The 12,398-nt window shown below is 62.3% G+C and overlaps 2 protein-coding genes across 2 annotated transcripts in view; both read left to right on the top strand.

Annotated features, from left to right (window-relative positions):
• The window catches only part of ELL (elongation factor for RNA polymerase II), an 80,866-nt gene extending 76,392 nt beyond the window's left edge, over positions 1-4,474 (top strand). The window contains exons 9-12 of the mRNA XM_060093888.1: positions 935-1,001; positions 1,215-1,386; positions 2,571-2,615; positions 3,359-4,474. Of these exons, the coding sequence (XP_059949871.1) occupies positions 935-1,001; positions 1,215-1,386; positions 2,571-2,615; positions 3,359-3,475 (401 nt within the window). The 3' untranslated portion in view covers positions 3,476-4,474. The remainder of the gene's footprint in view (positions 1-934; positions 1,002-1,214; positions 1,387-2,570; positions 2,616-3,358) is intronic.
• Positions 4,475-8,373: 3,899 nt separating this feature from the next.
• ISYNA1 (inositol-3-phosphate synthase 1) lies at positions 8,374-12,188 on the top strand. Its single transcript, XM_060092176.1, has 11 exons — positions 8,374-8,465; positions 9,132-9,260; positions 9,403-9,564; positions 9,938-10,070; positions 10,163-10,356; positions 10,553-10,702; positions 10,783-10,998; positions 11,111-11,275; positions 11,376-11,489; positions 11,563-11,780; positions 11,906-12,188. Exons 2-11 carry the CDS (start codon positions 9,141-9,143, stop codon positions 12,105-12,107), a joined length of 1,674 nt encoding a protein of 557 aa, XP_059948159.1. The 5' UTR covers positions 8,374-8,465; positions 9,132-9,140; the 3' UTR covers positions 12,108-12,188.
• Positions 12,189-12,398: the final 210 nt, after the last annotated feature.

Raw genomic sequence — 12,398 nt, 5'->3', positions numbered from 1 at the left:
TGGGAATTGCACCTCGCGCTGGAGTATAAAACCACAGAAGGGCTCAGCAAACCGCTGATCCACTGGGTGGGCTGCTTTCCTCTGAGAGAGGCACAAAAATAAGCACTCAGGATATGCTTCAAAGTGATAAAATTGCTTCTAAGTTGGGGGGAGGGGGAGGCCAGCTGGAAGAATTTCCCAGGGGAAAAGGACCGGACTGTAGCTTTGGTTGACTGCAGCCTGGGCAGGCCTCAAGCCCTGTGGACAGTCTTGTGTCACAGTCCCTGGCCTCTCAAGCCACCAGCCCAGCCCTGTTCCGGGGCTGCCCCTCTGATCCTGAAGTCCCATCTCTGGTGTGAAGAACGGGAGGATGGGGAGAGGGGGTGGCTCAGACCAGGGACCGGAGCCTGCAGAGCCTGTGACTCCATCCACAGGGAGAGGTGTAGAGAGGAGCCAGGGCTTTCCCTGGAGGCCGTCTGTCTTTGTCCTGTAGGGCTAGAGACCAGGATACCCCCGGGACTCGATTATCCAGGGGTCACTGGTTTTCAGCTTAGTGATCTTTTACACGAGGTCAGTGGAAGCGGCAGAGGCTCTGGACTTGTTGCCCAGGCTTTGCCCTGCCATGAATCCGTCCTTTGGGGTGCTTGCTGAAAACGTACCCACGATGCCATCTCTGCACGGCTGTGCTTTAGGGACACATACCATGCTGCCTCACCACTTCTCCCACGGGCTGAGGGCACTCCTGGCTGCAGCTGGACCCCCGAGGTAGCCAGACAGCACTTGCCCAGTGCTCATGCCTCCTTTGCCGGTCCTGGCTCCCGCTACGTGGCCTCAGCAATCCTCTCCACGCAGCGTCCCCTCCAGGGCCTTCAGACAACAAGGCATCAACCTTCTGAGGATCTCACTGTGGACACACGAGCTGTGGACTCAGGAGTTATGTGTTTGCTCTTTGTAGGTTTAAATGGGACCTGCAGCAGCTCAAGTGTTCCCACGTCGACCTCGGAGACGCCCGACTACTTGCTGTGAGTACTTCCGGCTGCGCCTCTCCCCTCCCGGCCCCTGCCCTGCAGGTTAGAGGCAGAGCTGACCCCAGGCCATGTGTGTGAATTCCTGGCCCAGTCTGCTGGAGGTCAGGGCTGCTTCCTGGGTGGGGCCGGCCGCAAGGCTGTGGGCACTTCCAGGCTCTCTCCTGCCGCCCCCTGAGCCCCTCCTGCTCCTCTCTCTGGTCTCTCCAGAAAATACGCCACTATCTCCTCCTCGGAGCAGCGCCAGAGCTACAAAAACGACTTCAATGCTGAGTATAGCGAGTACCGAGACCTGCACGCCCGCATCGAGCAGATCACGCGGCGCTTCACGCAGCTCGATGCCCAGCTCCGGCAGCTCTCCCAGGGCTCCGAGGAGTACGAGGTAGAGCCCTGCCCACACACATCCAATGGCTCTGCCCGGTGCTGGCATCCTCGGGCATGTTCCCTTGTATTCTGGGTGGAGGGCCCTGCTCGCCTTTCCTTCCCACTCCCCAAGTGGTTTAGGCCTGTCCCTGGAGCTCAGCCTCCTCAGCAGTGGGGCCGGTTGTGACTGACTCCGCAGGTGGGAGATGACCTGCGGGGACGGGGGCAGTGTTCCAAGCAGTGGAGACAGTGGGGAGCAGCGGGCTGGGGTGCCTGTGTCCCCACCTCTGAGAGCGCCTGGGGTCCCCTCTGCAGCCCACTACCCACGTCACATGAGAATTCTCAGTCCCCCAGCCAGGAGGGGCTGTGCCAGGCCACACCCCACGGCCCATCAGAGCTGTCACAGACACAGTGGGACGTGGGAGGGGATGGAGGGTCCTTGGGGTCCCCCCACCCCAACCCTCTTCCTCTGGCCAAGGGCACCTGGGTTCCCCTAGCCATCCCATGTGGGAGCTCAGTGCAGGGGGCTTGGTCACCAGCCCTGGGACGCCAACCCTCCCCCTTGTGTCACCTTTCAGAGCTGGTTACCTGACTGCAGGGCCAGCCCTGATTAATCATGGTGTTGGGGTCCATCTCCCCTGGTGGAGGCCACTTTGGTTTCCAGAGGAGATGGCTTGTGATTGGGGCAGAGAAATGGGGCCTCTGAGGGTCTAGGACAGAAAATCCCCAGGGCATCCCTGTCCTCTCTCCTCCCTGCAGGCCCCACAAGGACACTCCCCAGGTGGTTAGGGGGCTTCTGCGCTTGGCCTTGAACTGTGCACAGGCCAGCTGGGTGCGAGGGAAGGGGGCCGTCCCATCTGCTCTTTGCCTCCTCCCGAGGCTCTGACCAGCCTGCCCCTCCTACCGTATGGCCCTGACCAGCCTGCCCCTCCTACCGTATGGCCTCGTGCTTGTCCCTGAGGCTGGGCCCCTGCCCCTCGCTCCCCTGGCCCAGCTTCCTCCCCCACCTCCTGCCCTGCTCATCCCCCAGCCTGCCCCCTGCCCCTCCTCTGTGCTTCCTCACGCCATCACGCCATGCTGAGGTCATTGTCCCCCAGCATGCAGTGACCTTGCAGGTCGCAGGTTATCAGGGAGAAGGGGCCATTCAGTTGGGGTGTCCTGCAGGTAATGCATTGTTCGCTTTCTCTTTTATTTTTCCTCCAGACTACTCGTGGGCAGATTTTACAGGAATATCGAAAAATCAAGAAGGTGAGTCTCCATCCCTTTGTTGGGGGTAGGTGAGGTGGGGTCAGAAGAAGCTGTTTCAAGATGAGTGGCGCCACAGTCTGGGAGAGGAGGGAGGGAGGAAGGGCCTCGCTGGGCTGGTCTCAGGACCTCGGAGTAGCCCCTGCCCCTGGTCACAGCTGAGGAGCTGAGCCTGTCATATGAGCTTGGGTGCAGCCCCTCCCCGGGCACCCCTGCGGCCCCCACCCCCGCTCTCCCAATGTTTGATGGGCACAGCCCCAGGTCCTTTCCGCCTCCCTCAAAGGTCCAGGGGAGGAGCCCTAGTTCCCTGCCCCCATCCTGGCCCCATCTGAGTCCTTAGCTCCTAGAGTCTGGGAGGAACGCCCAGCCTCCTGGGCTCAGGCTATCTCCTTGGGAGCACCAAGCCCCCAGCCTCGGGCTCCCTGACAGTCTCCTGCGATGTGGTTCCACAACAGCAGCTCTCGTTCCTGAGGGCCACATGTGCCAGGGTGGCTTCCTGCCAGCCAGGCCCCAGCCCAGCGTGGAAGCTTCATGGCCTATCTTGCCTCAGCCTCTCACCCTGGCTGTGACCGTTTCCCAGGGTGGAGCCGAGGGGCAGAGCAGGGGTCCCCGTCACAGCATGGAGAGTTCAGGCTGCAAGCAGGGCGAGTGGGAACCTGGGGCAGCCAAGCTGGGCAGCTCGAGTTCGGGTTGGGCTCTCAGCCTTGGCCGTGTGGGCGAGTCTCAGCCCGGCGGCTCTCTTACAGACCAACACCAACTACAGCCAGGAGAAGCACCGCTGTGAGTACCTGCACAGCAAGCTGGCCCACATCAAGAGGCTCATCGCTGAGTATGACCAGCGGCAGCTGCAGGCCTGGCCTTAGCCCAAGGCCACAGGGCAGGAGGCCCCACCCAGCCAGCCAGGCCAGCTCACCTCACCGGGCTGACCGTTCTGGATGGTGGGGGAGCTGGGGGCGAGGGGGAGCTGAAGATGAGGAAAAAAGAGATTTATTTGAAAAAATAAACGTGAGGAAGACGCATTCATCTGAGCCAGGAACGCCGGCTTTCAGGGGAGTCCCTGCAGCCCTGGCGCCCACAGGTCACGCAGACCCAGGTGGGGTGTCCAGCTCCCCCGGGGCCCCACACACCTCCCCACCCAGGATGGGCTCCCCAAGAAGCCCACCTCCTCGCCAGCCACCCCGGCCCCCCAGGGGCTTCAGCTTCCTGTCAGTGAAAGACTCCAAGGCCGGCCTGCCTGCCTGCCTTTTCTAGTTTTATACAAAGACAGCCACTTTTAGCTACTGCTTATGAGACTTGAGTCTATTTTTATACGAAAGAGAAAGCATCTTTTTTCTAAACCTGTGCCTCCCCTCCTTGGACGCCCAGGGTCTAGGCGCTGCCCTGTGTCCTTTCTACAGTATTACAGATGCTCGGGAAGTTCGGCGTTGTTTCTGTGAGCTCCAGGGCTCCCAGGAGAGAACCTGTGGGGGGTGGGCAGGGGTGCCTCTCCCACGCTGGTCTCCCTCACACACAGCCTCTCCCTGGCTCTAAGGGGGCGTGCAGGGCAATGCGACCCCCGCAGCTCTATTTGGAAAACTCCAGCTGGTCCAGGAGCAGCTGCTGGGAGCCACCAGGCCCGCCCTGCTATTCCAGGCCCTCAGCTGTCAGGGGTCGCTGGGAGTTTCTGTGCTTGTAGCCTGCGCTCTGCGGCAGCAGTGTCGGATTTTATTTTACTGTCTTCTCAATTCTCCCCTTTGCTGCTGCTCTTCATTTCGCACTGTTGAGACCAAGTGGTCTCCATGCTGTTGACCTCGCTCCGCCCCTCAGCCCACTTGTGGGTCCTGGGGTCGTCTTTGCAGAGCCACCACGGGGTTTGCACTCAGGGAGGGGCTGGGGGGTCGATAGAGCCGGGGGGCGGGGGGGCAGGGGCAAGAGTGAGCTTGGAAAAGGCGCTGGATCCACCCATTTTGGGGGTGCTGGCCCGAGGACACCCCAATTGCTGCTTAGTCACTGTGCCTAGTCTAATGTCCCCCAGGGCGTCAGGGGGCGTGCGTGTTTGTGTGTGAGGGACCCCCGGGCGCGGTGGGGTCTAAAGCGAGCGTTCACATGAATTCAGAGCTGTGTTCAGTGAAGCCACAACTGGGGAAGGTCATGGGGGTGGTTGCAGCCCACAGCCCAGGGGTCACGGGGGCGGAGGTGCTGCTGGGAGCAGTAGCGAGGGAGAGCGGAAATGCTCTCGTAGACACGTCTAGTTTTCTGAGCTGTGGCGGTGTCTCCTAATGGCTTCCCAAAGAGCAGGCACGCCTGCATTGTGCCCACCCCACCCCAGAGTCTCTCTGGGACCCCTGGGGTGCCTGGAGTGCCGAGGATGCTGATCCTTTCTGTTTCAACAGCTGTTGTTTTGTTTCTCATTTGGGATGGAGAGGGGGAAGGGCTGAGCAGACCCTGGGACCCCAGGTTCCCCCGACAGCCATCTTGTACTCAGCCTGGACGTGCAGACTCAGGTGAAATGGGAGCACTCAAGGAGGGCCCCACCCTGGAGGGCCGAGCCGCCCTCTGCCCTGGGATCCAGTTCAAGGGACTCTCAGTTCAATTTCCTCCTCCTCGTTGTTTTTTGTTGTTGTTGTTTATTTTCTCCTTTTAAGGAATCGTGAAGCTAAGAAAAGTTTTGTGCTTTGGGGGTTGATGGACAAAAGCTCTAGCTGATTAAATATGGTCTAACTTATTGATACTGTGTTTTTTTTTTTTTTCCTTTTAATATTGTACTGTGGAGAAAAACTTTTGAGCCATGGAGTTGGTGTTTACAAGAACTTTTCACTTTTGCCAAAATGTTACAATTGAAAGGCATCTGCATCTTTAGTTTCCTAATATTTTCTTAAAAGAACTAGTGTCCTTTTTGTACACTAAACAGGTGAATGCTGATTTTTTTCAACCTACAATAAATTTCACTGAACTGAACCTGTCGGCCCAAGCTGGGAGTGTGTGTGTCATTCCCCCGGGGGTGGGCGGCTGGTTCTGTGTTGGGGTGGGCTGGGGTGAGGAGGCAGCCTGGCCATGGGGCGGCCATGGTGATGGGCAGGGCACAGGCTAGTACTGGGCAGCCTGCCAGAGCCACCGCCCAGGAATGAGGCCGGCAGGTGGAGGGCTGATCTGAGGCGGAGGGCCCTGCAGGTAGGTGCCAGAGCAGGAGGCCAGACAGCCTGGTCATGGGTGAGAGATGTCAAGAGATGGGAGGTGGAGGCAGCAGGGAGCCACAGCCAGTGTATAAGAAGGGCAGTGCCCCCGTGGAGTGTGCAGGGTGGGTTGAGCCAAGCAGGGGGGTCCCCGGGGCTCCCACAGGGCCAAAGCCCCCAGTAGGGGGCCACATGGGGCAAAGGGAGTGCTCTTATTTGGGGTAACAATCTGTGACTGACTGATGAAACGGCAGTGAGTAACGGCACTGCTTGATTATTCCTCCCGGGCCACATGCTGGGGTGGGGGGGTCCCCTTGCCCCCCTCCATGGGGACACGGACACCAAGGCCCAGTGGAGCCCCACAGGCTCAGGACACCAGCCGGATGGCCATCCTTGCCCCTTGTTCTAGGTGAGGAGCGGAAGGCAGGGGGCAGGTTCTACCCTCCAAGGACACAGTGGGGGGGGAATGTTTATTTTAGGAAGGAAAAACAGACAAAGAATAAGACCAGGATTAAAGGGGTCCAGGGGTCAGGGACTATGGGCCTTAGCCTCTCTGGTGGCCCTGCTGGCCAGTGGCCTTGGCCTGAGTTCTGAGGCGGCCCAGGAATCTGAGGGGCGCGGGAGGGGAGGTCAGGCAGGCCCTGCGGGGCAGAATGTACCCTGCTCCCCAGGCGGCCTGGCCGTGCTGTTCTAAGGGGTAACAATGTCTCTGCTGCCACAACCCCGGGCCCAGGGCCGATACCTGCCTCCTTTGGCCTCCTGCGCCTCAGCCTCCCCCACGGCCCCCACGCTGCCCCATGGCACCATGGCCACAGGCGGTTCCCTGACCATCCTTTCCCGAGCCAACGGCACCTGAGTCCAGTCCCTCAGGGGCCCAGCAGGGTCTTCCCACCCTCACGACCTGCACCGTGGCCAAGGGGCTTGGGGTCACCCACCGGCCCCTGCCACTTGCCAGACAACATCCTGCACCCAGATCCTGCGGCCCCTCCTGTGCACCGGGCTCCATCTGGGCGCTGGCACTCAGCAGTGACCTCAACAGCTCTGCCCTTGACCTCAGAAGCCTGGGGTCTGGTGGGATCAGGGGTCTCCAGTTGCTCGCTGCTCACCACCAGGCAGCACACTCACCCCGTGTCACACACCCAGGCGGTCCCCGCAATGGCCTTACAGCACCAACTGACGGCTTGGAATCAAAGCAGCCACGTCCCTCCCAGCTGCCCCAACACTGACCCTCCAGGGATCCTGCCCGGGTCCGCTCTGCCCCCACCACCCTCCTGCCAGCACCTTCCACAGGTTGTCCTGTGAGTGCTGGGGTTTCCTAGGGCTGGGTCTTTGGAGACCTTTCTGTACCCATTCCTGTGACATCACACACGGCCTGAAGGCACAGCCTCCCGCAGATTCTCCAACACCAACTGGAGGTCCAACAGTTCCATTACCAGGTCTGGCATCAGACCCCACAGGTGAAGGGGCTCAGGCCCTCACTTCAGACACCTGCCACAAGTCTCTGGCCACCCAGACTTCTGACCAACCCGCTATAAATCAGGGGTTCCCTCCTGCCCCCTCAGAGGTTTGGTGAGTTGCTAGAATGGCTCAAAGTGCTGAGGAAAACACTTCAACAGCCGAATGGAGAAGCCAAGAGCAGTGTGTAGGGAATGGTACAGGGCTGCCATGACTCCTCCAGGTGTGCCACCCTCCCAGCACCTCCATGTGTTCCCCCGAATCCTGTTGTTTAGGGGTTCTTTTTACAGAGGTTCCATTACATAATGATTGTGTAAATCGCTGGCCGTCGGTAATTTTTTTTTTTTTTTCTAATTTTTGGCCGCACCGCGCAGCATGCGGGATCTTAGTTCCGCGACCAGGGATCTAACCCTCGTCCCCTGCAGTGGAAGGGCGGAGTCCTAACCACTGGACCACGAGGAAAGCCCTTGGCCATTGGTGACTGAACTCAATCTCCAGCCAGGAATCGGGGACAAAACCCAAATATTTATTATAAGGAATTCCCTGTACCCAGCCCTGAGGGTCTGCCCTGGTCCCCAAACTGCCTCCCTCTCCCTCACACCCAGCCCCGTTTCATCTGTCCCTGAAACCAGTCCCCCAGGTTTTTGCCTGGGCAGCTGCTCTTCAAATCTTTGATAGGAGATGTCTGAGTATCTCAAGACTCCTTCCAGCAGCCACCTCCTCCAAGCAGTCTGCCCTGCCCATCCCCGCCTCTTAGGTCCCTCTGGCTGGGAGTGTCCCAAGTCCACTTCTGAATCCCCTACACTGGGGCCCCTTGAGGGCAAAGCCTGGACCAGAGTCTTAGAGCCCCCACTCCCCAAGGCCAGGCTCTGACCAAGTTTCCTGCAAACGTTCCCAACGATCCACCTTTTGGGCCAGTTCCAGTGGTGGAAACTTTCCAGCCGGAGGAGGCCGCTTGTTTTGGAAAGTTCCTGGGGGAGCCGCCCCCGCCCGCCTGCCGAGTTCCCACGCTCCTTTATCACTGGGCGCTTAGAGGGGCTCAGTGCTTTGCAGGCCTAGCTCCTCCCAGCTGGCCGCCTCTGCCCTGCCCATCCGCTTCCCTCCCTTCCCCACAGAACAGTCTCTCCCCCTGCCCCCACTCCAGCGCGGCCCTATCAAGCCCTCCTGCTATAGGTGAGGACACCAAGGACTCGAGGACTCACAGCCACCCCCGCTCCATGCGAGCCCTGTGGGGGTGGAGTGCCTGGTGGGTGCTGCTGCTCAGGAAGTGGGAGGAGGAGGGAGCCTGGGCTGGAGGAGCGTCTCGCGTTGAAATCCGAATCCTGACTTAGTCTTCTGCCTCAGTGTCCCGTGCCTCAGTTTCTCCAGAGACGCGCCCCCTGGTCCCCCCCACGCAAAGAATGAGCTTCCTAGCCTAGCTCCACCTCCTGCCTTGTGGTTGGGGCCTGGCTCACTTACAGCCTTAAAGTCCTCTTTTGTAAAATGGGGATAAGCGGCCGCGGGCCCTAAGTTAATCACGCGCGCCGAGCTAGGGCCGGGGCGGCGGGGGGGGTGGGGGGTGGGGGTGGGTGGCTGCGGCCCACGTGATTGCCAGGCCGGGGACCAGATAGCCGCGGAAGGTCCTGTTAGAAGGGCCTCGAACCCGAGCCCCACGGCCGGTGCACGCCCTCCCCAACGCAAGCGCCCCTCCTCCCCTGCGCGGGCGGAGCGAGGGGCGGGGCGGGGGTGGGGCCGCGGCTCTTTTCTCTGGAGTTCGCGCGCCCGGAGCTCTAGCTGTCCCCCGCTGTGCCAGCCGACTCCGCGCCGGTGAGTGCCGCCCCAGGAGGGGTGCAGGCTCCCCGGGGACCGAAGTCGGCTTGGCCCGGCCGGTTCTCGGGCCCCCTCTGACCTCCTGCCAACCCCGCGCCCCCAGCTCGTCGCGATGGAGGCCGCAACTGAGTTCGTGGTCGAGAGCCCCGACGTGGTCTACAGCCCCGAGGCCATCGAGGCGCAGTATGAGTACCGGACGACGTGCGTCAGCCGCGAGGGCGGCGTCCTCAAGGTAAGCGAGGGACCGACCGGGCGGGCCACGGGAACGGGGGAACCAGGGAGCCGGGAGGGAGCGGGAATTGCCCAACTTCTGCGACTCCCGCCCTGCAGTGAGGCGGGAGGGCCCCGCGGCTCACCGAGCTGCCCGCCCTCAGGTGCACCCCACGTCCACGCGCTTCACCTTCCGGACCGCCCGGCAGGTGCCCCGACTCGGGGTCATGCTCGTCGGCTGGGGCGGGAACAACGGCTCCACGCTGACCGCTGCCGTGCTGGCCAACCGACTGCGCCTGTCCTGGCCCACGCGCACCGGCCGCAAGGTGGGGGGTCGGGCGAGGCTCGGTCGGAGAGAAGGCTTCGCAGGAATCCATGCGGAGGGGGAGGGGCTCTACGGAGGAGTGGGCCCGCAGTGGGCAGGGTTTCTGGCTGCGGGCTGACTCCAGGGAGGGGCTTCCGCGGGCGGGGTGGGGGGGGAACTCCTCAGGGGTCTTGCAGGGGCGGAGCCTAAGGTGTGGGAGGGCTTCGGGGTGGGACCTCAGGAGCGGAGCGGCTTCCGCCCAGGCTTGGAGCGCCGAGGGGAGGTGCCCAAAAGTAGGGCGGGGCTTGAGGGTGCCGATAGGGGTCCTGGCCAGCTCGTGGCCCACGCCACGCCCACCCTTCACTCAGCCCCCTCTGCCCACCCCCCCAACCCAGGAGGCCAACTACTACGGCTCGCTGACGCAGGCGGGCACTGTTAGCCTGGGTCTGGACGCCGAGGGCCAGGAGGTGTTCGTGCCCTTCAAGTCGCTGCTGCCCATGGTGGCACCCGACGACCTCGTGTTCGACGGTGGGCGGGGCCCTGGGTCGGGGGTGGGGTGGGAGGCGGGGCCTAGAGGGGCCCAGGATTGGGGCCGGGCCGAGCTTGAGGGTCCCCCCCAGGCTGGGACATATCGTCGCTGAACCTGGCGGAGGCGATGCGGCGCGCGCAGGTACTGGATTGGGGGCTGCAGGAGCAACTGTGGCCGCACATGGAGGCCCTGCGCCCGCGGCCCTCCGTCTACATCCCCGAGTTCATCGCAGCTAACCAGAGTGCGCGCGCCGACAACGTAATCCCGGGCACGCGCGCGCAGCAGGTGCAGCCCCTCCCCGCGTCCGTTACCCCTGCCACTTGTCCTCCCTCCCCACCACCTGTTACCCCTCTGTTGTCTCCGTGCTTCCATCCCGAGGGTCCAGGTCCCACTTTGCGCTTGGGGAACTGAGTGGCCCAGGCCTCCAGAGTTCCGGGGAGCCTGTACAACCTCCTCCCCCTCCATGCCCCCCACCCCCCAGCTGGAGCAGATCCGTAGGGACATCCGCGACTTCCGGTCCAGCGCCGGGCTGGACAAAGTCATCGTGCTGTGGACAGCGAACACGGAGCGCTTCTGCGAAGTGGTCCCGGGCCTCAATGACACCGCTGAGAACCTGCTGCGTACCATCCAGGTGGGCGCGCCCAAGGGGTGGGGTAGGCTCAGGGCCAGCCCCCAAGGACTCCTGTGCTGACTGCTCGCTTCTGCCCGCAGCTGGGCCTGGAAGTGTCGCCCTCCACCCTCTTTGCCGTGGCCAGCATCTTGGAGGGCTGCGCCTTCCTCAATGGGTCCCCACAGAACACGCTGGTGCCTGGTGCCCTCGAGCTTGCATGGCAGCGCCGTGTCTTTGTGGGTGGAGACGACTTCAAGTCGGGGCAGACCAAGGTCAAGTCCGTGCTCGTGGACTTCCTTATTGGCTCTGGCCTCAAGGTGTGTGGGCCTGGGGGGCTGCTCAGCTCAGTATGGGGGGGGCGTGGACCCCGAGGGGTGGGCTTGTGTGCTGCGGGGCCTGCAGCTGCCGCGGGTCTCCTTGCCCCCGCAGACCATGTCCATCGTGAGCTACAACCACCTGGGCAACAACGACGGGCAGAACCTGTCGGCGCCGCCACAGTTCCGTTCCAAGGAGGTGTCGAAGAGCAGCGTGGTGGACGACATGGTGCACAGCAACCCAGTGCTCTACTCGCCGGGCGAAGAGCCCGACCACTGCGTGCGTGGGGCGCAGGCGCGGCAAGGGGTGGGAGGTGGGGTGGGGCAGTGCTCTCCACGGAGAAGGGCAGGGACCCGTGTGACCTCGTGCCGCCCCCCAGGTGGTCATCAAGTACGTTCCATACGTGGGCGACAGCAAGCGTGCCCTGGATGAGTACACATCGGAGCTGATGCTGGGCGGTACCAACACGCTGGTGCTGCACAACACGTGCGAGGTGTGGGGCAAGAGGGGGCAGGAGTGGGGCTGTCCACCAGCCCGGCCCACCTCCTGACCCGCTGGCCCCGCAGGACTCGCTCCTGGCCACGCCCATCATGCTGGACCTGGCCCTGCTGACTGAACTGTGCCAGCGTGTGAGCTTCTGCACCGACATCGACCCGGAGCCGCAGAGCTTCCACCCGGTGCTGTCGCTGCTTGGCTTCCTCTTCAAGGCGCCGCTTGCGCCACCGGGCAGCCCAGTGGTCAACGCCCTCTTCCGCCAGCGCAGCTGCATCGAGAATATCCTCAGGTGTGCCCCGACCTTGGGGATCCCCACCTACGGCCCAGATGTCCACTGGCGGGGCTGTGCACAGGGCCTAGGGACTGCAGGGCAGTCTCGGGGTCTGGCCCTGCTGAGCCGTGACCATCTCTCAGGGCCTGCGTGGGGCTCCCGCCGCAGAACCACATGCTTCTGGAGCACAAGATGGAGCGCCCTGGCCTCAAGCAAGTTGGGCATGTGGCCACCGCCTGCCCTGTGCCTTGCAAGAAAGGATCAGCACCAACTGCCCCCAATGGCTGTACTGGTGACACCTATGGGCACTCACAGGCTGAGGCACCCCAGATGCCCACCACCTAAGGCCATGGCCATACAGCTCCCCTGTAACTCCTGCCCCCATTGCTCCTCAGCACCCGACCCTTCCAGGCCCCCTTAAGACAATAAAGCCAGTGCCACTATGAGCCACAGCTGTGGATTTTTGGTGCCTGTGACCTAACCCTAACGGCCCCCAATACCAGCCACATCTCCCTTTTCCACCGGCTGGACTTCTACCTACTCTTCCAAACTCTGCTGTCCCAACTCTCAGGGGGTTTCCAGAACCCCCGGGGGGAGGGGGGCTCTGCCTAACCACCACCCTTGAAGGTTAGGCTG

This window comes from Mesoplodon densirostris, chromosome 3 (genome assembly GCF_025265405.1).
Source record: "Mesoplodon densirostris isolate mMesDen1 chromosome 3, mMesDen1 primary haplotype, whole genome shotgun sequence".
In the NCBI taxonomy this organism is placed as follows: Eukaryota; Metazoa; Chordata; class Mammalia; order Artiodactyla; family Ziphiidae; genus Mesoplodon; species Mesoplodon densirostris.
Note: the sequence above shows the minus strand (reverse complement) of the source record. Positions and strands in the feature narration are given on the sequence as shown.